At 48.5% G+C, this 26,792-nt stretch overlaps 1 protein-coding gene across 2 annotated transcripts in view; it reads right to left on the reverse strand.

Annotated features, from left to right (window-relative positions):
- Positions 1 to 26,792, reverse strand: part of SLC22A23 (solute carrier family 22 member 23) — a 160,220-nt gene that overhangs the window by 37,488 nt on the left and 95,940 nt on the right. For both annotated transcript variants that reach the window (XM_045551598.1, XM_045551599.1), the window contains one exon: positions 5,830 to 5,998. In XM_045551598.1, coding sequence (XP_045407554.1) covers positions 5,830 to 5,998 — 169 coding nt within the window. Of the gene's footprint in view, positions 1 to 5,829; positions 5,999 to 26,792 lie in introns of those variants that run through there.

Here is a 26,792-nt window from a genome sequence, read left to right on the forward strand (position 1 = left end):
CATGCTATGAGCTCCCCCGGGCAGCTCATGTGATGACACTAGTCTACCTTGGCTCCACTTGCTGGGGCACAAATCATTCATGTGTCACATCTTCCCGTCCCCAGAGACTACTTGCGCTCATTACACCCCCTGCCAAACCCCTGTCCAGTCTCTGGGTGCACCACACCACTGCCACTGCCAGTCCTTCCTGGCTGGTGACTCTACCTTTGGGGGCACTTCATGCCAGAACATTCTGTAACCCTGTAGTTGCAGAAGAATTGCATTTTAATCAGGCCTTTGTATTTTCTGTATTTCCTGATGTTTTGACATCTGAGGCCTTCCTTGCTGATCCTGGAGAGACTGCCCGTCCCAGGATTAGCTAATTCCTAGAGATAGTAAAAGATCCACCTGCGAGTAAGGTGTCACATGCAAGCCAACCGGTCCAGAGCACACCCCCCAACCACTTCCTGTGTCAGGTTCTCACACTCTGAGCCACTAACCACCTACCCCCATCACCGTGGGACCAGGACCAGGTATCAGACAACCAGGGACAGCCCCTCTGCCCCAGAGCCTGCTGACACTATCCAAACGGGCCAGCCCTGCCTCACCCCTTCCCTCCTGCAGAAACCACAATAAAGCCTCCTGCCCACGTCTGCCCGCCCTCTGCCTCCTGCCCGACCCTGGGGCTTCCCCATGTGGCCCAGTGTGGCGCACCCCCTCCTCCTGGGTAATAGATGACATTTCCGATGGCTGCCATCTCCTGCTCTGTGGACCTCACTATAGCTGGATAATAATAAACCCTACATCTTAAAACAGGCTGTGGCTTCAAGAGAGGCTCTAAGCTCTGCTCAGCACCCCTCTTTCCCTCAGATGGAACCCCCCTTCTCAAGGCTGTCCCTCAGCCGGTCGCCCCATCCTGCCGCCCTCCACATGCTGGCGGCAGGACAGGACTTTAGCTCCATCCCTCCTGGGCCTGCATGTGTCATAAAGCTCTGCTCTCCCCATCCTAGGAGATGGGTCACTGCTTCCTCTGTCACCTTCGTGTGCCACATCGAATCCAGCAAGTCTCAATGGCACCACTTGTAAAGCATTTCTCAAATCAGATTCTGCAGGTGGCACCCTGCCCGTCGCCCACACTCTGTCCCTTCGCCACACCGCAGACGACAGATCCTCTTAGAGCACGCACCGGAGCACGTTATTCCTCTGCTTACAACCTCCGAATGATAGCTTTGCAGAACAATCCCCTGGTGCTCAGGCCCACAGGGTCCAGCGTTCTGAGTCACCTGTCCCCACCTTTGTCCACCATGCTCCAGCCACTCCGGTCTTCTCCCTCCTCTTCCAGAAAGAGCCGAGTGGAGGCAGCTTTTGCCTTGGCTGTTTTGTTCCCATCTTCCTGGAACACTTTTCTGCCCAGAAATCTGTGTTAGTTGTCAACACGACTGTCACCTCCTCAGAGGGGCCCCTCCTGCCCACTCTGCTTGTTACTCCCTGCCCTCTCTTCTCGGCCCGATTCCATGAAATCATATGACCTGCTTGCTTACGGGCTTGAGTCTCTGCACTTCCTCCCACCTCCATCCCCGTAACGCCTTTTCCTCGTGAGGAGGGGCTTGCTCAGGTGCGTGTGCAGCGTCCAGAATAGCACCAGCCTGGGGGACTAAGTCAACCAGCCCGTTCATTTCTCTTCCCATTGCTTTATTTTCTATAGTTCCTGAGACACAAACTCCCTGGTCTATAGTTTTTGGTCCTCATATTTCCCATGGATCTGTGATTTTTGCCTGTGAGCTCATCTTTATCGAGAATTTTCTTCCACGTGAGTCTTGAATGCCACCGTGGGAAGCTCTACTTTTGACCCTGAGGGGTCCAGTGAGTTCTGACATTGATGCTTTGGCCTCAGCAGAGGTTGGAATTAGGAACGCACGGCCATCTGTGGTGCCCCCTGCCAGGCTCCGACTGCTTCAGGGTGACTCTTTCTCTGCCCACGGTCCCAGGCAGGCAGCCAGCTTTGGGCTGAGTCCCTATGGCAGGCTATGATTTTCTAGTCCTGTTGTCACAGACGGTTTTGACTCCTGTCTGGATTCAAGGAGCTCAGTTCTAATTGCATAAGAGGCTTGAGTGCTCAGCTCCAGGCCCAGGGCCGGTATTCAAACCCAAGCTCCTTGGCCTTCTTTCTGGTTCGGTGTCTGCTCCTGCTGGAATTCTCCCCTTGGTCTGGTCCTGGGGGAACTTCCCTTTCTTGTGCTGGAGCTCAGCGTTGCCTTTTAAGAGAATGTCATATTTTTTTGTTTTCTTTTTTTTGAGACAGAGTCTTGCTTTGTTGCCCAGGCTAGAGTGAGTGCTGGGGCATCAGCCTAGCTCACAGCAACCTAAGACTCCTTGGCTTAAGCAATCCTACTGCCTCAGCCTCCCGAGTAGCTGGGACCACAGGCATGCACCACCATGCCTGGCTAATTTTTTCTATATATATATATTTTTTAGTTGGCCAGATAATTTCTTTCTATTTTTAGTAGAGACGGGGTCTCGCTCTTGCTCAGGCTGGTCTCGAACTCCTGACCCTCAAGCGATCCACCCGCCTCGGCCTCCCAGAGGGCTAGGATTACAGGCGTGGGCCACCGCGCCCGGCCAAGAATGTCATATTTTACCCAGCATTTGTGTGTGTGTGGAGGGGCCCTGTCTGCTCGGTCTACCACTTTCATGGGAAGACCCCTTCTGGCCAGTCCCCACATTTTTGTCTTTCCTGCCTCTAACCCAAGAACCTGCCCCTCAGGGACTTGGCCCGTGCAGGTCGGTTCCTGTCCCTGTTAATGCCCACACTCCCACGCCTGCTCTCTAGAGCTACAGTGCTCCGAACTACCAAGTGCGCTGCTGGGCACCCGGGGTGTGTGCAGTACATACTTGCTCATTAAAGGACAGTGAGCGACTCAGTATTTTGCCACCAACAGCTGGTCATGCTGGCTGGTGCTGCAGCTCCCCCCTTCGCCCCAGAAGCCACTTCATCCTGCCGAACAACAGAGAACACTGCAGCAGATGGGAGGAAGGGTGGAAATGAGGGAGAGGATGAAAAGGGTGGCAATTACTGGCTTTAAAGCCAGTCATTTTAGTGGAGCCTTTCGGGGCTGGTAGGCAAAGGTGCAAAACATTTCTCACCACCGATTTTTTTAACCTGCCCCATGCCACCCAGACTCCTATATATATTAAGAGGTGATATGACAATGATATAATGGTAGCCAATATTTAATATTTATGAGTACTTATAGACTAGACATGTGCTAAGCACCTTAAATAATATAAATATAAAAATGATTATCATAGCAGTTAATATACATATTATAATAAATGCCAGGCACTGTTCTAAGTGCTTCTCATGTTATTCGTTGACTCCTCCTAACCCCACTATTGACCATTATGACTCAGAGAGGTTAAGCAACTTGCCCCAGGTCACACAGCTTTTAAGCAGCAGAGCTCCAGGCCCTGTGCCGAGGCCTCCCTTCCACACTGCCCCCTGGGTATATTATTATTTCAGTCTTCAGAACGACCCCTGAGATACGAACTATTGTGGCCCACTTTTACAGATATGAGAAAATGGGGGCTCAGAGAGGCGTGAAGCAGGCTGTGGAGGCAGCACAGCCAAGGGTGGGGCCAGCAGCAGGCGGGCAGTGCCTCGGGACCACCATCCTTGCGTGCACTCGTGTGCACACGCACATACTCCTTCAAGTCCCCTGGGTGCCTCTTCAAAAGCGAAACAATTTTGTTTTTAAATTTGTGTATTTTAAAGAATTTTTCTTAGGTTTTATTATGTATTTAAATAATGAACATCTTATAAATAATGAACATCTAACCTGGCCTGCCATTAGACCTCAATATGCTTCTAAAATTTAAATTAAAACAAAAGATAATCGAAAACCCCTGCTCTTTCCCACATGGGCCAGCCCTGCAGACCTGGAGCTGCTCTGGGAAGCCTGTCTGCCACTTCTTCCCCATCAAGTGTCCTCCGACCTGGGACAGGCAGGAACAGAGCCAGCAGGAGGGACACAATCCTGTCTGCCCATCCAGGAGTGTGAATCTCAGAGAGGCTGCCCCCCAGCCTGCAGGCCTCCAGCCCCTCTCCCCGCCGGGAGTGCGCATGGCGGGGGCCGGGGCAGAGGTGGGGGGGGACCCGCCCGGGCAGGCTGGCACAGAGGCCGAGGGAAGGCAGGGACCGGGGCAGCTGTGTGGTGAGAATGGGTGGCTTCAGGTCCAGGCTCTGACCCCAGCCAGGGGACTGCAGTTCTGTCCTCTGATGAGACACGAGGGCTGCACCGTTTACTATTCGTGAAGTGCTTGCCATATGTGCTGGGAACAGAGGAAAGCACAGAGCCAGCATTTGTGAGATAAATCAGTGTCTTTGAATCCTGAAACAAGTGAAACCCAGCGACAGATGACGCAAGGGAGGGGACAGAGGGCTTCCTTCAAAGATAAAAGGGAGAGAGCGGCCGACTCCATCCCGCTCTGGGAAACCATTTCTAATTCTCTGCCTCTTAAGACCCTGCTGCGGGAGAAGGTGTGCTGGAACATTCCTGGCTCCTGTGCTGCGGGAGGGGTGGATGGCGACTGGGACACAGGCTGGAGGTGCCTGGCAGAGGAGCTCAGTGCTGGCAGCTGTGGCTGCAGGGTGGCCTCCCTGGCAGGTGGCCTCTTCCCCATCTGCTGCTGGCGGCTCCCCACTGCCGCCGCGGTTCTCACGACACAGTAAGGGTAAGCAGGAAGCCGGCTCCCAAGGAAAATGCAGGTGCACCCTCCACTCATGGCTAGACTGGCTACCCGCTGGCCTGGGCCAGCACTATCGAGCTAGAACACAGGTGCTTTCTGCCCTCCCTGGCACCTGCAGAAGGGAAGCTCAGCTCCGGTGAATGCTTCAGGCCAGGGCGTGACTGACTGCGCCGGCCAGAAGCTGGGTTTCCATCGCGGGCTCGGCCACAGCAAAGCCGTGCGGCACGTGTAGCCCACCCCGCAGGAGACCACGCCGTGGGCAAGGCCGGGCATCGGCATGGGGTGGGGTGGACGGAAAGGAAAGAAAGAAAAGAGTTATTTGTAAAAAGGGTCAAACAATTATTCTTTTTCATAAATATCTCTCTCCATAGAGCAGCGGTTTTCAACCTTAGCTGAACGTTAATCCCCCGGGGAGTTTAAAAAAGTGCAGTTGCTCAGGTCAAACCCCCTATATCAGTGTGTTTAGTTGCATTTTTTCCCAAAGTTAGCACAGCAAAAAATGAAAGTTACACATGGTTCTAAAAGTCTTGAGCAAGGCGGGAAAACTATTTTCTGTAAAGGACCAGACAGTAACTACTTTCGGCTCTGTGGGCCACGCCGTCTCTGCCGCGTCTGCGGGACTCCGCGCTGGGGCAGCAGCCACGGGCAACACGCGCACGCAGGAGGGGGTTCCAGTAATGCTTTCCCTACACAGTGGGCCGCATCTGGCCCACAGCTGAAGCCTTCCCAGCCCTCACCTAGAGGAGACAAGGGAGCTTTTCTAAACCCTTTAGCATCTCCAAAGGTCCCCCTCCCAATGCAAAAACCACCACCCCACCCTGGCAAATGCAGACATAAAAATTCACATCAAAATGCCTCCGTGGAGCGAGGCGTGAGGCCAGATGGACCAGGAGCAGGTGACTGGAGCTGGTGAGGGCACGTGGGCTCATTCCACTCTGCTGCCTACTTCTTTGTATGTTTTAACAGTTTCCAAGTTAAAAAGTTAAAAGAATGAAATTTTTAAGGAGAGAGGAAAACCTGCTCAGAAAAAGACACGAGCTGAAGTGAGTGGGAGTCTGGGGACGGGGCCGTGTCTGCCCGGGGCCGGGCGCGCGGGATACTCACGACCAGTAGAGCAGCATGAGCAGGAAGGGGCAGATGATGAGGGCCTGCAGCACCTGCCAGTCCCGGCACAGGGCGGCCAGCCCGGGCATGAGGAACTGCCCCGCCATGGCCACGAAGCTCGCCACCATCGTGATCATGAACCGTTTTCCCGGCGGGCAGAGCTCTATTCCTACAACACAGAAGCGACAAGAGAGAGATGAGGGCCCTGCCCGACAGCTGGGCGGTCCTGGGTGCACCAGGGCCAGTATACCATGCGACCAATCAAGAACCGAAATCGTTTTCACTTGCTGCCCAACTCGAGAGCCCCGCGGGGTGTGCCAGTGTCTCACAGGCAAGGGGAGGAGCAGGATCGCTGCTCAAGGCCACAGAGCAAGTCGGTGGCAAAAGGACGTTGGAAGCTCAGAAACCAGGAAATGCTGCTTCTTGTAGGGATAGAGTTTTGCACCCCCGACGTTCCCACTTCCTCTGCTCTGTGCATTTCCTCTCACGGCCATCTGTGGCAGTGTCCTGTCCATGACACTGTACCAGGGGACTCTCGACATCTGGACAGGACACCAGGCATGTCACCCTACACACTCCCACCCGCCTGCACTGCCCATCCCTCTGGTCCCGGCTCCAGGGCTCCCTGAGGACTCTGAGTTCCAGGCAACCGACTCACACTGTGGGACAGACGGAGCCGAACCGCGGCTCATTTATTAAACAACACAAACACAAACAATGGCGCTGGCTCAGATCATACAGTGATCATCCGGCCAGAGAGCTCCCTCTCCATGTGGACTTCTGTGGCCCCTGTCGTACGTGCGTCTCTTTCTCTGTCCCTCTCCAGGCAGGGGCCATGTCTGAGTCATCTTCATAGCTCCACACAAAAAACAGTGCCTATCTTCAACAAGCGCCCGCTGAATGCAGGGAGACCTCCATCCTTCTCTGTTCTCTTCATTTCACCTCGAGTCAGAAAGATGGTCACAAGATTTTACTTGCTAGCACCCAAGTGACAACCGGTATAGACCTACTACATGAATCCCTGTAATAAAGATCCTTTATACTAGAAAATGCACCTGGGTTTCAGATATTTTTTCCCCCATAGTGCATGTAAATTTATTTGCTATTCTTCTACAATATGCAGTTTTCCCTAAAGTTTTCTAGCTTTTTAAATTTAAATTTTTTATTTCAAAATATTTCAAAAATTACAAATGTTTTTATTACATGGATAATTGCTATAATGCTTCAGTCAGGGCTATAAGTGTGCTCATCACCCAAAGAGTGTTCTTGTACTTGTTAGGAACGTTTTTACCCTCCCCACCTCCCCTGTTCTTGATTTCCCGATGATTTTTACTTCTTTGTGTGCCCATGTGTGTCTATCAGCTTGCTTGCCTTTTTAAAAGTGTAGTAGGAAGAAGAAGGAGAGGAAGAAGGAGAAGGGAAAAAGGAAGAAAGAGGAAAGACCCCCGGGAAAGGACACCTTCCACGCTTTGGTGTCTGCACGAAGGTTCAGGCGGTGGCTTCGTGGATCACTAGCGACAGGTCACCTGCGGCCGTCCAGAGACCACAGCAAAGGCAGGGGGTCAGAAGGCAGTCAGAAGGGGGGCAGATGAGGAGGACAAGAGATAATTATGTGTGGCCACAAGGATACTGCCAGCCCTAACAAGGACAGGGCACTGTGCCAGCCAGTCCCTACACCAGCTCATCCGCTAGAAACAAACCACAGTGCCATCATGGTTTCCATTCCTGCTCCGCCACACACAAACAGGTCTCCATCACGGCCATCGGTGAGCGAGGGAGAAACCGGGTCTCACTGACTACTGCTCATAAAGAGCTTTTCACCGTTTCATTAGGAAAACAGGATCAAACAGCTCACCCCTGGCCGCTTGCTGAGATGTTGTTCCTTTCAGTACCATAGGCCGGGCTCACTGAGAAGATCACTTCCTAGCAGGGTCTAGATTTGGCATTCTGCTCTTAAAAATGACAGAGAAAACAGGGTCTTTCTTAAGAAACGACTAACAGTTGTAGATTTTAGTTTTCACTTATTAAGCACAAGGCACAGACTTGCTGCTACGGGAACCAGAAATCTGCCTTAGCCTCAGTGAGTTTAGCGTTTGGAAGCTTGGCAAAGGCAGGTATCAGAGAGGAAAATGTAGCATTTGGCCCCCAGGTAAGCTTTAAGCAAAGAGAGAGAATGTGGAAATAGCGAGACGGTTTGCTGATACAGCAGACCTCGCACGTTGCTTGTGGTTTTGCTCTTCGTCACCTCTCTTTAACTTAGTGACACAAGAAGTATGAACATATCTGCAACTACACTTCCTTCTCCACAGTCCCCCTGTGGGATGTCTCCCTCCACAGACTGGTCTACACTGATGCACGTGAAGCTACTTGCCAGACCAGTGTCTACTGGCAGGGGACTGAGGACAGACGGTCCCTGACTGGGCCAGGGACTCCACAGTCTGACTTCAGTCTCCCCTTGATGCGAGTGAGTTGCTGTGGCAGGCACATCTCTAAGTTACTATTACACTGTCATAGTTCTCTTCCAAAGGTTCTCTCATTTCTTTCTCTCTGTACACAAGCGGTCTGAGTGGCCCCTAAGTCCTTGCTACCTGAAATGTGGTCCACGAACCTGCAGTGTCACCATCACCTGGGAATGTGCTAGAAATGCTGCATCTTGGGCCCCACCCAGACCTATGGAATCAGCATCTGCATTTTTAAAACCTCCAGACGACCCTCGAGCAGCACTGCTCACTGTATTTCCCCAAAACCATAAGCAGGTCTTGCCTCCCAGATGTACCTATGGGAGCCGAAGAGGTGGAATCGTTTTCTGATCTCTTCACTCCTTCTCTTTGTGCCAGGAATCCTAGCAGAGACTTTATTTCATCAGGGAGAAAATGTCGAGCCCTCCAGCAGATATCTGGTATTTTAGCACCTCCCTCCTGAGGCCATGGACTCACACGGTGCCTTGACATAAGGACACAGGTGTGATCATTTGCAGATAAATAACTTTTTTGCCTTGACTCACCAGAAACTCTTTCCAAACTGCTCGAATCCAACTATGTTCTGAAGGTGGCTATAAAGATTTTTTTTTAAAAGCAATTATTAAGGAACTTCAGGTACTTAGGTTTGCCATTAATCACAAGTTCCTTCGGGGGGATGAGAAATGAGTTTTCTGAAGTGGGAGAGGAAAGAACACATCAGAATGTTAAAGCCTTCAGTCCTGGCATCTGCCAGGAAGTGACAGGCTGCAGGTGGACCTCTCTGCTCAATTCGCAAACAGGTGCAGTTGGCGCAGCGGCTCTCACACCTTAAAGGTGGTTCCAGCCACCTGACCAGGGCCACTGGCCCTGGTCTTGAAAGGCAGGGAATGCTGTCCCCAACCCAACTGCCCCCTCAGGGCCTGGCTGCTATGAAGAGTGAGTCACTTGCAGCAGGCACCCATAGCACCTGTGGACGACCCTGGCTGGAAGCTGTGTCCCAGCACTTCCCAGAGCCAATCTCCTTGCCAATGGAGCCAACCCCAAATCATCTTAGTAGATTTTCACTTAAGGGCAGCAAGACTCCTGATTATGTAAAACAATTAAGGGTCACAATAAGCTGTCATCTTAGGTGATGCCTCAAAGATTCAAACATTAAAATATCTCAAGTGTCCAGTGTGTAGTGCTTTCACTGCTATGGTTAAGAGACCGGATGCTGGGCCAGAGTGCTTGGGCTCAAATCCTGTCCCTGGTACCCATAAGCTGTGACTTTGGTTCAGTCATTTAGAAGTTCTGTGCCTCAGTTTTGTTATCTGCAAAGTGGGGTGTTGTGAGCACAGCACTTGTGCCTGAACACAAGTGCTGTGTGTTAGCACTTAGGGGTCATAATATCATGCATTAGACTTGGGTCCCATCCCCATACATCACATAAATGCAAATATTCCAAAATCTGAAAAAATCTGAAATACGAAACACTTCTGGTCCCAAGCATTTCAGAGTAATCTGTTTAGAGTAATAAACATGAAATTCATTTATATTTCTTTTAAAAAAAATTTTTTTTTGTAGAGACAGGGTCTCACTATGTTCTCCAGGCTGCTCTCAAACTCCTGGCCTCAAGTGATCCTCCTGCCTTGGCCTCCCAAAGTGTTGGGATTACAGCTGTGAGCCACCACACCTGTCCACATTTGTATTTCATATACACCTTATACACATAGCCTGAAGGTAACTTTATATAAGATTTTACTAATTTTGTGCATGAAACAAAGTTTTGACTGTGATTTGACTGCAACCCATCACATGAGATCAGGTGTAGAACTTTCCACTTCTGTTATCATTTAAGTGCTCAAAAAGTTTCAGACTTTGGAACATTTTAGATTAGGAATGTTCAATCTGTGTAATAATAATTATTCCCAAGTCACTGTTTGGGCTCATTTGACACAGTGAAACCCTGTCTCTTAAAAAATTAAAAAGAATTACTTTTCCACTAAAGCCTTAATGGGGAAGGCTCATAAGCTACTTCTGGCAGCTAGATATACTTTGTCGATACGCAGAGAAATTACGGAAGGCTGTGAGAATGAAGCAGCGTGTAATTAAGACTGCACTGAGGCATCTGGTCAGTAACTACACAGGGGCCACAACCAGGACAGCCTGAGCATGCAGGTGCAGGGCAGCCCCGAGGCTCTGCTGGAAACGTGGCATTGTTCGGAGGCTGCAACTCTGGGAAGATTTGCTTTTCATAAGTTTGCAGATTCTTACAAATTTTCTGGAGGAAAAGAAAATTGTGCTGCCCAGAGCAGTCACTTCAGGTGGCAGAAGAGGAAGGCCCGAGAGAGGGAGGCATCAGAGCCCAAGTGTCACCCCCAGCACAGCAGTCGTTCCTCGGGAGGAGGGTGTGAAGTTGAGTCTGACGTGCCCACGAGCCCACGGGGCCAGGTGTTCAGTCCAGCCCTGGCCTCGAGTTGCTGTGAAGACATTTGATAGATGTGAGTAAAGTCCACAATCTGTTGACTTTCATAAGAGAGATCATTCTAGATGATTTGGGTAGGCCTGACCTAATTCGTTAAAAGACCTTGAAAACAGAGTTGAGGCTTCCTTGAGGAAGAAGAAAAAATTCTAGGATTGTGTGAGCCAATTCCTTGCAGAAAATCTGTTAATATATATCTCCTGCTGGTTCCGTTGTTCTGGTTGAACCCTGACACTGCAGTGAGGGCATCCTGCCCATCACACTGGGTCACACGGGGCCTTCCGAGAGGCCTGTCTCAGAAGCTGCCCCCTCGGCTTCCTTATGGTGTTGGGAACCGTCACTCCCCGCGGCATCCTGTCCCTGCTTCCCTCCCCAGGCCAGCCTGGCCCAGGGGCCCAGCCCCACAGGGCACTGCCAGGCTCAAGGGGGCGTCCAAGTCAAAGCAGCGCAGCGCGTAGGGAGAGAGCCGGGTGGAGCACACAGCTCCGTGGGGCCTTAGCCGGCAGAGCTCAGCCCTGGCTTCGGCTGAGGTACTTGCCCACTAGCAATACCAGTTAGAGAACAAAGTTTTAGCGTTCTCCTTCCAACTCCCCTACCCCTGAAAAACACACACACTTACCTACCTGTTCACTGGATTCGGTAATAATAAATATTTAAATTAAAAAAATCTTTCGGAACCAGTCTTAAAAAAAAATGTTCCATCCCCCCATAATATATACATGACTAAAACAAAACTCTTATTCTTTCTCAAATGCCTTTTAAAAAACTCTGAATGCTTGGTGAGGTGGGGAGAAGGACATATTTTCTTGGGATTGCTAAGTGTTCCCAGCTTCTGAGAAATGAGTCTATAGGATTTTTCCGGATCGCAGTTGGCGAGTAACAAAGGAATACATTGGGTTGACTGGCGACATTTAAACCAGAGAACCGGGAATTCCCAGAACGGCCGTGCTCGGAGCCAGATACACCCGGCAAGGCCAGGCCGAGGCCCAGACACGGCCTGACTGCCGGGGTTAAATTCCTCCCCTGCCTCTTCCATGCTGCGTGGACTTGCTCGACCTCTGTGCTTGTTTCCTGGTGTGTAAAGTAGGTAGCGGTCGGGCCACCCCAGATGGGAGTCGTGAGGGAGCTACACATGGAGCAGTCGGAACGACGGCTGGCTCATGCCTCATGGGCACAGAAGGCTCCTTATTTGTCATTGTCCTTACAGATTTGAGGTTGAGTGTTGGGGTGGGTTGATGTTGCTAATAGATTAACTCCGGCGAATCGAGTTCTTCCGTTTGGGACCTAAACCATGCTGTGTTTTAGGCAAAACTTGGTCAAAATGCACTCATGTAATACAGTGTACAGGATTCTTAAGTTTTATGGCGTCTGCTATCCAGGGACAGCCGGTGAGGCTACTTGGAAAGAAGAGTGCCCTACGGGGAAGGGTGGAGGCTGTGACGGCAGAGGTGCTGGTGGCAAGGCCCCCAAGCGCCCCTTGCTCCTGCCCCTGTGTCTCCCTCTGCAGGGGCTTCGTGTTGGTCAGGAGGCCACGCCCAGTCCCTGTCCTCCCCTCAGTGAGTCACACGCGGGATCCCAGGGAAAGCGGGAGAGGTCCGAGTACTGAGCCTCTAAGGAGAGAAAGCGCACACGCCTCCTGATGAGTTCAGCAAGGACTGAGAAACATTCTTGACGGTGCATCTACTTCCAAAGCCCTTTATGAGAAAAGCCAGCCCTTGCGACTTCCCCCCTGCGCAGCCCCCGGTCACCGTGGCTGGCCCACGACAGGCAGAGTGTGCACAGCTCACCGGCAGAGGGAGGCAAGATGGGCTCGGGAAAGGACAGCGTCTCCCCAAACTGTGCAAGCACCTAAATTAAACACGATTATTGGAACAGGCCCTCGGAATGAGAAATCCATCAAAACAGAGGCCACTGCTGAATGGCTCAGCTGTCCCCTCCCCAGGCCAAGCCTTCACTAAGGCCAGCTGGGCCACTGGGACTGGGGGCTTGGAGACCTAACTGCAGATCCCAGGCCCAAGGACACACAAGATTCACAGAGGCTGCTTTTCCAAACCCACTGTCCTTAAATATGGACCACTCCTCTCCTCTCCTCCAGGACTGAAGAAACCAGAAGCCTACCTCAGCCAGTGGAGGACAAATGTGGAAAGGAAGGGGCTGCATATGCCATCTGCCTTGCTGGGCACTGGCTTCCTCCATCCTCACCTGGAGGCCCCCATGTCTCCCCTCGAAGTCAGCCCCATCATCCCGGATCCCTCCCAGCCTCCCCAGCAGGGCAGAGAACTCCAGGGAGCACCTTCCCTCCTTCCTGCCACTCCCCAAATGGGCCTGGAAGTGGACACACCACCCAATAATTACTGCCTGGGCAAGGACGCAAGGCCCTCCGCATCCTGGAAAACAGATCCTGGGACATGTGATTGTGCAATTCCTTGTTATAGCAAGAGGGCCTGAAATTGCAAGTCATGGAGACCCAAACTGCATTTGAGGGTATGACTGTAAAAGGTGGCCATTATCATAACAGTTCCACACCTTCCCCCCCACCATGGAAGACTTCCTGTTTCCACTTAACTTAGGTCCTGTCAACCCAAAGGAATGGTCGAAAGAATTTGGAAGAGTGGTTTTCTCTATTTATAAAAAAAGAAAATAAAAATCAGGGGAATTTTAAGTTTTTCCTACAAATCACATTCAGTGCCTGCCAGGAATGTAGACATGAACATTTAAATGCTCAAATGCAGAAGTACTGAATTAATTACCAATTGAATACCTGTTATGTCTCTGGTACTAGGCCAAGTAACCGTTCCCGCTTGCTGTGAGCCAAACGCTTTGGCAGGTATTTTTCATGCATTACACTCATTTTGTCTGCACAACACTGCATCATGTAGGTACTGTTTTTAATGCTCATTTTACACAAGAGGACCCTGAAACTCAGAGTGATTAAGTGACTTGTCCAAGATCCCACAGCTAAGGAAGAAACAAGGTAGGTGTTGAAGCCAGGATCCCCCATACTAGCCCACATCACTGCCGCGGGCAGATGCTATCTTCAAATGGAGCTCCTGGTGGGTACCGCCCCTCGCTGCGCCCCACCGGCATCTCAGCTCACAGGGGCAAGGGCTTCTTAGGCTTTGTTCCTCGCTGCTCCTTAGAGCCTAGCACTGTGGCTGGCACACACCCGGGGCTCAGATATTTGTTGAATGAATAAATATAGTACAGTTTCTTCCCCTCTAGTTCAGATACTTTACCTGTGTCCCCTTTTCTTAGATTTCCGTAACAGAATCAATTCTAGTCATGGTGAAAGAGGTCAGTGAATCGGTACAGCCAGGCTACCGTCTTCCACGGGAACTTATGAAAGTCCACATCATGTTCTACAAATTCATATGCTGATAATTATATGAGGAAATACCAACCATAAAACTCAACATGAGCCATAAAGTTCAATTTCCTTTCCAGATAATAAGTTATTTCCACCACCTACTTCTTTTCTTTAAAACTAACATTACAATGACTCAAACGAGGAACAGAGATTTAAATGCTCAGCAATTTCTTCTATGTAAAAACGATGACCGATATTCCACAGCACATGCTTAAGAATTTAAATTAATGACACTTTTAGTTTCCCAATATTTAAGAGGAGAAAAATCCAAGGAGGGAAGTGACTTCAACCATCAGAACAGCCTCATGTCCACTCGAATTCTTACAGTTCATGCCTGCTGTGCATCTGCAAGCCGAGTGAAGAAGTAGAGGAGACCGGGTGGTTTTAGGGTCAAGAACACAGTTTAGAAATTACCATCCAGTTTTCCAGCAACTGGTTCCAAAGTTAACAAGTCCCAATCCTCGATTCCTCTGGCGCTCTCCATTCTACGGCCGCGTCACTCAATGACTGAGTGTGCATGCACAGGCATATTGCGCATCTGAGCACACACGGCCTCACAGGCCTTCAGACTGGAAGCCTCCGAGGAGTGTGGCCAAATGGGATAGCCCTAAATTCCTCCCAGCTCTGCCCCATAGCAACATGCACTTAGCTCCCCAGCTGTCAGAGGGCGGGGAGGATTGCCTGACTTTTATTTCTCATCATCAGCATTATCGTCATTGCTGTTATTTTATGATTGGCAAACAATCAGGATATTAGGGGCTGGGCTTATGGAAATAGAATATATCTCAACACCAGGTCATAGTGTCATTGCTGTGCAACATCTAGTAATTGTAAACCCATTTCACTCTGGCACAGGGAAAAATTATTAGCAACTTTGTTTTTCCAAGCAGGGCTTTTCTTTTTTCTTCTCTCACCTTCCCAATTCTCTTGCATCTGCATTTAAAAAAAAACAACAACTTTCCTTTTGAAAGTTCACACATTCACAAAGAAGAGAGAATGGTGTGTGTGTTCCCATTTATCATCCGCTCAGTTGGCGATTATCAATATCTTGCCCCTGTTGGCTCTTCTGCCTCTTTCTCTCTTTCCTGTAACATTTTAAACCAAATTCCTGATATCTTGTCATTTCACTTCTAAATACAAACATCTCTCTAAAAAAAGGACATTTTCTTATATAAAACCAATATTATCATCACATCTAACAAAATCAACAATTCTTTAATATCATTAAATATCCAGTCTGTGTTCAATTTACTCAATTACTTAAAAAAAATTTATTTATAGTTTTTTTTCAAATCAGGATCCAAACAAGATTCACATATTCTATATCTCTTAAGTCTCCTTCAGTTCAGAACTGACCCCCTCTCCCTCCCCGCATGCCCGTTCCCCACGGCCCTGTCTTATTGAAGGAGCAAGATGGGTTCTGGTCTGTGTGACTACTTTCCCACGGCATTGTTAACTCGTTCCTTCATGCCCTGTTTTAACCTCTACACTGCGAGTTCGACCTGACAGTCTGATTAGAGTTGGGTTCAAGGTGTTTGGTGACAACTTTGCACAGGTGGCACCAGTACCTCGTGTCCAGGAGGACACCCACGCTGCATGGGATTGAGACTGCTCCACGCACTGCAGCAGTGGCACCTCCGCCTCCCACCCCAGAGTTGTTCACCAACATCTTCCCTGTTGGTTTCACAATCCTTTGCTGATAAATGCCTTTAACGATGATTTTGTTTGGGAGTGCAAATTGTGATTTGATTTTCTAATTTCATCCTTCACTGTGTATTGTTTTCACCCTGAATTACTTTGTAAAGAAGAACCTATAGTCACCCACAAGGGCCATTTCCTTACTCTGAAACACAGTCAATTCAGAAGGGGCAGCACCTATAATCGCAGTCACTCTGGGTAACTTCACATAGCATGTCCCACCTCCAACGGCTCCCATCCTGCTCACAGCAAAAGCCAAGATTCCACAGTGACTTGAGAACTCACGCCACTTCCCCCACTCCCATGTCCCTCAGACCCCCCTATTTCAGCCACGCTGGCCTCCCTGCTGCTCCTCAGACCCAGGGAACATACCCCGCTTCTGGGCTGTGCACTTCCTATCTGTCCCTGGTACCTGGAATGTCCTCCCCAGAGACACGGCTCCCTCCTCCCTTTCTCAGGTCTCTGCCCAAGCACCACCTTGCCTGGAAGCTTTGTCTCCATGACCCCATATCCAATGGCAATCCCTCCCCCTCTCCCTTCCCCATGTTCTTATCACACAGGGGAGAATGTCTCCAGAACAGCAGTTCCAAGTATGGTTCCAAACCTGCAGCAGCCGCCTTACCTGGGGCCATGTCAGAAACACAGGTTCCAGGCCCTTCTCAGACCTACTGAATGAGAAACTGGGCCTGGGTCCAGCAATCTGTGCCAACAAGCCGTGCCGTGATTCCGATGCAGGCTCCGGTGGAAGAGCCACTGCAGTGCGCTTTACAAATACTACGCCACTGAATCCTCCTAACAACCGGATCAGGTAGGTCCTATTGTATCATCCCATTTTAGAGGTGACAAAACGCAGATTTCTGGGCACCCCCCCCCCCGAGTTTCTCAATCGGGACAGAAGTCTGGGGCAGGGACCTGGGTCTGCATGTCTAACAGTTCCCAGGTGATGCTGCTGCTGGTTCAGGGAACACCCTTTGGAGACCAGTGTTCTGAACACTGCAGGTAGAGTTTGACACATCTTGACCCCCAGGTGCCATACTTAATTTTCCCTTTGTAGCATTAGCATATTAAAAATAAAACAAAGCTGCTTCAGAGCTTATAGCACCTGTTGGCCTATCAGCCTTGGATTAATCAGATGTTTGCTTTTTATCATTGCCAGACATGTGACTTTTTTTTTCCTCAAATGAAAAAATATTTCTTCCAATGCCCAGAGGGCAAGGCAGGCAGAGCATTAGAGACCTGGAGTTGTGAAGAAATTCAAAATTTCTAAGCCCATTTTGGATGAAAGGCGGCTCAGGGAACACCCACCAGGGCTGGCAGAGTCAAGTGCCAGGCAGATGGGGAATGTGAACTGGCCTGCTGTGTGGGCGGAGCCTGTGGCACGTCGCCCGGGGCTCGCCTAGTTTAAAGCCTTTAAATTCAATTAGAAAATAAAACATCGTCTGGGTCACACAAAACATGCCTGGGGTCAGGGTCTTGCGGCATGCCACCAGGCTGCTGTGCAGATCCTCACCCAAACTGCTCATTTCATTCAGGGCAAAATAAGGTCACAGAGTTAGCTGGTAGAAAAGCAAACTGATTTCTACGCCTGGGGCTCTCCGGCCTCCCCGCATTGGCTTTGGAGAATATAAGTCCCTAGGATTGCCTTTGGCTTTTTGTAAAAATGGAAATTGCAATAAAAACAAAAATATAAAACTTGATGGGACATACCGCAGTTAAAATTAGCTTCCACCCCCTCTACCAAGTCAGAAACCCCCTTGTGCTATATCAGCCTAACAGCACCAGCCCACGAAACAAAGGGTCAGCCAGGCCAGCAACGAGAAAGGGGCAGACTTGGATGGAACCGGTGCGTAGCGGGAACGCGCTGGCCGGCAGGAGCAGTAAGTGGTTTTCTTCCCGCCCCAAGGGAAATGGTGCATCCTCAGCAGCAGCGGAAGGTTCTGAGGCATTCTAAGGTTTGGCACCATCTTGTTTTTGACAGCACTTGTTCCTGCACGTGAGGACTGGGCTGCAAGGAATTTGACACTATGGAGCTCTAGCTCTCAGCCACGTCCTGCACGGGGACTGTGGAGACGACGTCCTCCCTGAGTCCCGGACGTCTCTGTGGTGAGTTCCTCTCGCCCACGTGTCCAGGTGTGGACTGGCCTCAGCGCCTGGCTCTCAAGTCCCATGTGGGGGCTCCACAGGTCACACTGGATGCATCGCTGTGTGCATAGTGTAGGCTCAGTGAATAGATGCCAAGTAACACTTTTATGACCTCCAAGTAATAAAATACTCCCCTGCACAGTGACTCTGCTTACTCACAGCTGTGTGGCCTTCCGGCAGCACTTGACCTCTTAAAACTGTAGGTACTTTTAAGATGATCATGTATATTTCTTTCTTTCCTTCTGGAAGTAGGGGGCTTTTCTCCCCTGGGGGGCAGGTCCATCCATCCCTTCGGTTCTATGATGTATGTGCTTATAAATGAGCTGACTCAAATCTGCACTGAAGTTACAGAAAATGCACACACAGAGATTTGCACCTCACCCAGCGCAGCAGTTAAGCAAAATGTTTGCCAGAATCCTGGGAGGCCAGGTCACTGACTCACTGACTCCGGGCAGTTGGAAGAATCGCCACACCCACATTATTTTCACCTGGACTGCTACAGTCACCTCGGAGGGGGTTTTCATTGCCAAAGAGCTTTTCCTTTAATTCATGGGCCACGCTGCTGACAGGTTACTACCCCTAAAGCGCAATTCCATTCTGTTTCAGCACAGCTAAAAATGCTAAGTCAAGTCCAGAGTCTGAGAACACCAGCCCTGGGTCTCCATGATTGTGTCCCAGCCTGCCTTCCCTTCTCACGCAACTCAACGCTCCCCACAGCAGCAAGCTCCCCGAGAAGGGAGAGCCCGTTCCCTCGTCTGTGTCCTTCTTAAAGTCTACTTTTGTATCCAGCACTTATCAGATGCTCAGTTAACATGTGCTGAACTACAACCACGCAAACAATTTCCAGGGGAGCTAACAAATTAAAAAATGACTGCAGCTCTTTTTAAGCACATTTACACAAGGGCAAGAGGGTCCGTCATGAACATAGGCTCTGAGGACTCTGCACCAAACGAGAATGCAGTGAGTCCCTCAGAGCTGCCCTAACCGCAGGAGAGCTGGTCGCCTGTCTGTGAGAGCACATCCCCACCCCACATCCCACTAGAGCTCTCTGGGAAATCTGCTGCCTAAGACAGAGGTGCCATGTACAGAGCTGCCCATGGTGCTGATGAGGACAGCAGTCATCATTCAGGGAGGGCTTATAGGTGCCAGGCACTGGATATGGTGCCTTTTATTTTTATTCTTGGAGGGAACCTATGAGGGAGGTAATTATGATCCTTTTTTTTATAGATGAGATGGACAGGCTTTGATGGGTTCAGTAACTCACCTAGGTTTATATTTAGCTGGGCCAGGCGCTTCACACACATCTCGTTTAAATTTTATTTGCATGACTGCCTCCATGGTAGGTGTCAATGTTTTTTTTTTTTTTTCCAACCTGCCCTGTCCCACCCCTGGTGCTAACATTCTGATTTGAAGCTCAGGAAGTCTAATTCATTGACTCCCACGAACACAGCTAGTCAAGGGAAGAGCCAGATTTCAAGCCCAGGCTTCCGGGGTGCCCTGGGGGGGGGGAGGTAATAGGAAGCTGAGGGGATGGGGGTCTGGGTGAGTATTTCCTATGGACTAGTTTGGACAGGGCCCAGTGTGCGAGGGAGGTGTGGCAAGGCCCCAGGCCCGCCCGGCCTCAGTGGCCCATGAGCACTCCCTCTGGTTCTTAGTTTTCTCGTTTGTAAAAGGAATGTTGGACAAGATTACAATGTTGTGAAGAGGATCAGAGTATGTCACCCTGAAACATGCCACTTTATTTTGAGTTGAAGGCAACTGAGGAATAGCAGACACAAGTAAAGCTCTCTATCCTCTGCCTTGCTGCCTGATTTCCTTTTGCAAAGCTGTCCCCTCCATTCCCGCCCTCCTCCCATCTGAGGAATAGGAGACTAGGTGACTGTTGTCACTGGGGACAGTACCAACTCGAATCTGCATAAACAAACCTCAGTGAAGTAACCCTTATCTTCCATTAGTTCCCCATATATTTGCCTTCCCACAATTTACTGTCCCTAGAAACCCAAACCTTTGCCTTTGTCTTGTCATTTCTCAACAAATTTACTACTCTTTGTTAAAATGGTATATAAGCTCTCAGGCTTAACTGCTTCTTTGGGTTTTCACCTCTTTTTCTGTGAGATGTCCCTGTACATGTAAAAATTAAAACATTGACATTAAATAAAATTAGCATGCCCTTTCCTCCTGTTAGTCTATCTTTAGTCAGTTTAATTTGCAGGGTTCCAGGTACTGAACCAAAGAGGATAGAGGAGAAAGTTTTTCCTTCCCTATAGTTAGTTGCACCCTTAGAATTGTAACATTTTACAATTGTGTGATAATTTTTGTAATGAAAATAATACTGTTAGAGAATTAAAAGCCTGTACAAAATTAAGAATGGTAGCATTCAGATGAGTTCGGTCTTGTCTGAGGACGCTACCCGTCCCAGTCCGGAGCCTCCGCTCCACCGAGAGAGGCCGGGTGGAGAATGCCGGCCCTGCAGCTGGGCTGGGCATTCAGGAGGGCCCAGCACAGGAAGCGAGAGGAGGGGGAGGTGCCAGATGAAGGGGTGGAGGGTGGAGAGAACCCCTCAGCACAGCCAAGGGCAGGTGGAGGGAGGGAGTGGCCAGCCTTTCCTTAGGGGACGCCAGGGCTCTGTGGCTGTGATTCCCAGGGCAACAAAAACCCACGTCTGCCTCCTTTCTGCCAATTGGGGTTTCCGTACCCTTTAAAACTCTTCCCTCAACTTTGGCAATAAGAAAAACAAGTGCTCCCCACTCTGCCCCCACCCCACCCTGGTGAACCCCCACCACGCGCACAGGCCTGTGACAGGGACGGGGTGATCTGCCTGCAGAGACTGTGTGGAGCTTTGCATAAAGCGTTTTGCTCTCTGTTCAGTCCCAGGTTCAGCGGGTTCCCAAAGCCCGGCCCCATCCCTCTGGGGGTGACAGCCTCAGCTTTCCAATTCATAAACGCTTGACAATATCCGAGCCTCCTTATGCCAATGTGTGAAATTAAAACTGTGCCTATGAGGATACACCTTCCCTCATCGTCCCTGCCCTCCGGGGCAGTGTTTCCCAGCCTGGAAGGGCCCCCCCAGAGACATGCTGTCCCTGAGACAAGGCCTGTACAGAGCAGTCCCGGGCAGGGGCTCTGAAACTGGGAGGAGTTCCCCTGTGCTGACTGCCAGCTATATGGCATCCTGTGACTCTTTTATGAAATGAGGACAGGCACTATCTGGAAAAACTGGTTCTGAGAGTTAAAGAAAACGATGACGTGAGGCCTTGAAACAGCACATTGATGTGCTCATTCGGGGACATGGTTAAACAGCCCACGGGCTGGCCTGGGGACCCATTCACAGCCACAACAGAGTCTATGACAAATTGCCCCTTTAGTTCCAGGTAACCATGATATAAATGAACTTTTGTAAAAGTTTATAACTCTTGCAAACTGTTGGGGACTTTTTGCATGGGAATGGCAACTTGCAAAGTGACCAATTTCTAACCACAGTATAAGGAAGGACCTTTGTAAATGATCCTTTGTGTAAAGGCCAAGAACAATTTTCAAGGTCCCATGTGAAAAAGTGGGAGACAACTGCCATAGCAAATTTATAAAGTGACAGAGCAGCAATCCTTATGGAAAACAGATGGGGCCACGGGAAAGGGCGGCCCATGGTGTGCTGGAGACGTGAGAACCGAGAGACTGTCCCAAGGGGCCTGTGGTTATTGATGGGATCGGTCCAGAAGGGATACATTTAGCATTTGGGAAAACAGAAATGGAGGCAATACAGGTTAGAGTAACTCTATCGAATATTTAAAAGAGTCATGTCTTCACACTGCGTTCCTTCTTTAAGGATCAGGTTGAACGTGAGGAGCCCCTCTCTTACATTCCGGGTACATGTGTGTTGGTGTCACTGTCACACATGCACACTGCGACCTGCCGTGAAGTCAGGGATCACACGGCTTCTGTGAGTTCTCCGCTGTGATGGAAACACATTCAGAATGTGCAGAACTTGACAAAGAGAAACACTCCTCACGCCGAGACTTGTGAGAGGCTGAGAGATGCCCCCAGAGGCCCTTTTGAGGTTCAGTGGAAAGAGTTTCTCAGAAAGCATTCCCTGGTGTCAGGGTGAGAGGGAAAATGCTACTAAATATGAAGGATCGAAACGTTAGAAAAGTCATGACATTGAAACACAATTTTTGTGACTATTGTCCAAAAGACATTATTCTAAAAGCTTAACTTTTATATAGTGCAAGAGGCTGTTTCAAGGTGAACTTTAGAGGACACACTTGAAACTCATTTTTAGTAAGACAAATGTCAGACCTCTCTGGAAAGCTCCTGTAGTAGATTGGTTTTGTTTTCTCTTTCTCTCTCTCCTTTTCTCCTCCAACCCCTCTGGGTCCACAGCATGAACACACACAAAAAATCATAGTGTTACATTACTCCATTTAGGATGTGACTCTGCAGTTACTGGCTAATCATTGCTACAGTACTAGGTCACATTCGAATGTAAATGCTGTCATGCCAAACCACCCCAGGCATGGGGAGACGTTCAGCAGGCACTTCTGTCTTCCACACAGTTGACAGAGAGAACCAGGTGGGAGAGAAGAAGGCACAGGAGCAATTCATTTATCATCCATGGCGACCACAGCTTCCCTATCAAGTGTGGGGGGTGGGGCAGGAAGGCTGGAAGGTGGTAGAACACAAGCCGAAAATAATTCCAGGCCATGCCTGCCTGCTCCACACTTGGTTTGGGAAAAATAAAATACAATTCAGATGATGTGCTTAAGGTAAAATAAATAATTAACGTAAAGTCTTTAAAAGAAAAGTTAACAGATTTTTTTTTTTAATCATATAACTTAAGTCTTCTTGCACTTCTCCCATTTCCTAAACAAATCCTAGGGACCGAGTGATTAAATATATTTTAGTACGTGGATAGAGGAAGCAGTCTGTTCAGTAGTGTTAACAAGATAATCCAAGTTTAGTAACTCCTAGCATTTTGTTCCTCTAGGTACATAATATGGGTTTAAATTCTAGGTGTGTCTCTGTGAAAACTCATTTTCAGTCATCATTTCATTTCAAGATGGAAGCCTGAATTTTGAATCAAACACAGTCTGGTTTGATATTTTACGTATATATGTCTCCTTAACATAATTTTACTCCTTCAAAAAGTCATTGTATGGCTAGCAAGTTGAGATAAAGTAAAATTGAAAGGAACACCTTATTTCATTTAAGCAACCAAATACTAAAAATTGAAATTCATCATGGAGTCCGGCCCCAGAAACTATGAAAATGAGGCCATCCAGGCTCATCTCCTCTTCCCCCAAATACTTGCATGCTTTTTTCTCTTCCTGTCTGCAGACGTCCCTGAAAGCAGTGTCGCAAGGTGTGGCTTCATGGGACTCCCCTGGGCCCTGTGCCCGGGCCCCCCGAAACAGGTGCTTTCGGGATGGAGCCCAGGAAGGCAGGTTTAACAGGGAGACTCCAATGCACGGCAAAGCCTGAAAACCTTTTCCATCAAGTGTCAGCAAAATTGCTGGGATTCTTCATCTGCCTCAAACCTCCATTGTACAAATAAAACCTTCACATTAGTGTGGGGGAGGGAAAACTTTTCCTCTGCCCTCTCAGGTTCAGTGTTTGGGGCCTGTGAATTAAACTGACCAAGGACAGACTGGCAAGAGAATGATAGGGTTTATTCACATACACATGCCTGCAGGAGCTCACAAAGACAGTGGCTCAAAGAAGAGGTTAGAATTTGGGGCTTTATATACCATCTTAACACAGGGAAGGGGTTAGAGTTTTAAGGGACAACAAATGGTGGGAAATGACTGAGAAATGGGGGAAATAATGAAAGGTAAGGTTTGTTTTAGTAAAGTATGTTTGTGCAATTTCTCATCCTGGCACCACATTCTCATCTTCGGTGACAGAAGTGTCACTCTTTGGTAGGGGAAACCTCCCTTAAAGGGGGATTTCAAAAGAACAGTTGAATTCTTTTGGAAGGCTCTGCTTCTAGCTAGATGAGGGCAGTGCAGACAAAGCCTCTTCCTGCATCTGTTGGTTCTCAAACGCCTTCAGCTCAAAAGCGTCCTTATGCCAGAGAGCCCAGTAGCATATTCTGGACACTTCATCAGCTGACACAGTCACCTGCACCCCCACATTTATCCCTAGCCACACGCTTGCCACGTAAGCAAGTGCTATTCTATTTGTCAGGGTGGCCCTGAGAGGCTGCTTACCTAACAGGCCTCAGGTCATATGGTTTATAGTATTCAGGGCTTGAATTTGGATCTTCTGATTTTAAATACCAGATTTATCCTTCAAAAACAAAGCAAACACTTCCCCCACCGATACACACACACACAAATCCCCATCATCTAGACAGGATGTCTTCCTTTTAGACATATTTTTTCAATAAGACTAGCACCATTTATCACCATGACCGTGAATGAAACTCGCCCTTAATAAGCTAAGCTTGCCAGGGGGGCTTGCTCCAGGGTTTGCTGAGACATAATCAAACACCCAGCAACCAGCCAAGTGTCAAAGGACCACAGGCTTCTCTTGAATTGTCCATCCACTTCCAAACATAATGATGATAATTGACGACCTGGGGGAGCAGGCTGTGGCTAAACCTAGACCAGAGCTAATCACTGTCCAACACTGGTGCCTGCTAGAGAGCAGTCCCCACACACACATACACACACACACACACACACACACACACACACACACAAACACACACACAAAGAAAAACCGGTTCATCTGGAAAAGGATGAGACAGAATGCACAAGATGGTAGAAGAAGGAACTTAACATTCTATAAATATTTAGAATATTTGCCTTCAGTTAATTTTAGACTTGATTCATTTATCCCTAAGTTAGAACATCTTTTAAGAGGATTGTTGCTAAGAGAATGGTACATGAATTAGAATATACAGACTAGGCTGTGTGTATACAGATAGCCCTGGGGAATATATTGGTTTACCCAGTTTTTTCTTCCATAACTACACTGTCCAATATAGTTCGGTTATGGTTATTTAAATTTAAACTTAAATTAAAATTAGGTACAATTAAAAATTCAGTTCTTCAGTTGCACTAGCCCTATTTCAAGTGCTCTATTGGACAGAACTGATCTAGAATCTGATGTTCAAGTGTCGAAATGAAGACACTTTCCCAGAATTCTCAAGAATATGTAAGTAGGTAGGAGGAGAAAACTGAAATTAAAAAACAACTTTTTAAAAATCATGTAATATTTCACACATTGAGAAAGTATAAGAAATAAATAGAGAACACATGTGGACCAAACATTCAGCTTGGGCAAATCTCTATATGTGCTCTATTTTCTTCTCTTCTCCTCCTCCTTTGTTAGTGGGGATAAGAAAACGCAACAGAAATAGTAGAAGCTTTATAAGAAACCTTTAATGAGTCTAATAAATGCTCTACTGAAAAGTTCCAAGAACAAAAGTGACAGACACAATTGTGAAGTCAAGAACCTGGGCTCTGGAGCCAGACAGCCTGTGTTCTAAGTTTCCTGGAAAACTGCAAGCAATTCTAAAATGTTTGGAATTCCTTTGAAGGTTAAAGTGAAACTAATTTGAATGCACAGAATGATGCACAAAGATTTTTCATCTAAAGGGAGAAATGGAGAGCATGTCTTGAAAGAACCACTTCCAAATTTTAAGCATATTAAAATAAGTAAGCGTTAGGCAATCACAACTCCTTCCAGATCACCTTTTGGTTCTTATAATTTCAGAAACAGGTTTCTTGCAAATTATCCACCTGCTGCCTCCTTACGATGCAGTAACGGTGCTTCTGGATATAGACGTAAACATAGGAGAAAGCTGTTTTCCTGGCAGCGCTGGGAGCCTTTGATGAGGGGACCAGCTCCCTGGTCTTGGTGAATTGCTCAATAAATTTTAAATATCAGGAAACAGGTGGACTCCTTACAGTGCAAGGTTCCTTTATACAGAGAAAGTGGCTATTTATTGTCCAATACTTGACTAGACAAAAGACCCATTGCTAAGGCTGTAATAAACATGTCCCTCTGTCTGCACGCTAAGAACATCTGGCTCTGTCAGAATTCCTTACACTCTTTCATCTTCGTGTCACTCCTATGTTCTTGAATTCAGCAGACTCCTGGCATCAGCATTTGGGGAATTAGCACATGGAGGTGTTTCGATGGGTACAGAGATTCCAATGACTATGAAACAAATGCAAAGACAGGTATGAGCTGTGTACAGTCTGTCTGCATTCACCCTAAGAGGGAGGCGTTTTAAGTTATAGAGAATCAGTTGCTTACATTTCTAAAAACATGGTGCCCTTTGCAGGACAAGAGAGGATAAGAGAGAAACAGGGGGCTGTATTTATGTAGAACCAAGCCGGCATGCTCCGTAGGTCCAATGCTTGCTGACTACCTAATACATTTCTATTATTACATAAAAGCAGTTCTGCCCCAAATCATCATATAGTAAAACTGGCCTACCTGATGCTAAAGAGATTTTTTTGTTGTTTCTGTTTTTGTTTTATATTTACAACCTGCTGTACACACAGCCAAGCCCATTCTCTGTGTCATCTGCCGTGGGCTTCCTTGGTGAAGAATACACCAAGTGATGTGGTACTCTTGCTGGCTGTCAGCTGTCCCACTGCCCCTACAGGGCTTCCATGTCCGCATTTAAAATGTTCCCCTTACAACCTATGGGTGATCCAGCCTGGTCGCACTGAAACTTCTCCCCACTCGAACTGCGCAAAGCCCAGACAAGCTCCTGTCCTTTGGAGGGCACTGACCTCTCTGCTGTGTGTGATGCCAGCCTGATGCGCCAGTGTGGCCTCCCGCCACATCCCAGCTCAGCGTCTCTGCTGACCTGCTCATGTGC

The sequence above is a fragment of the Lemur catta genome, chromosome 5 (assembly GCF_020740605.2).
Source record: "Lemur catta isolate mLemCat1 chromosome 5, mLemCat1.pri, whole genome shotgun sequence".
Taxonomy (NCBI): domain Eukaryota; kingdom Metazoa; phylum Chordata; class Mammalia; order Primates; family Lemuridae; genus Lemur; species Lemur catta.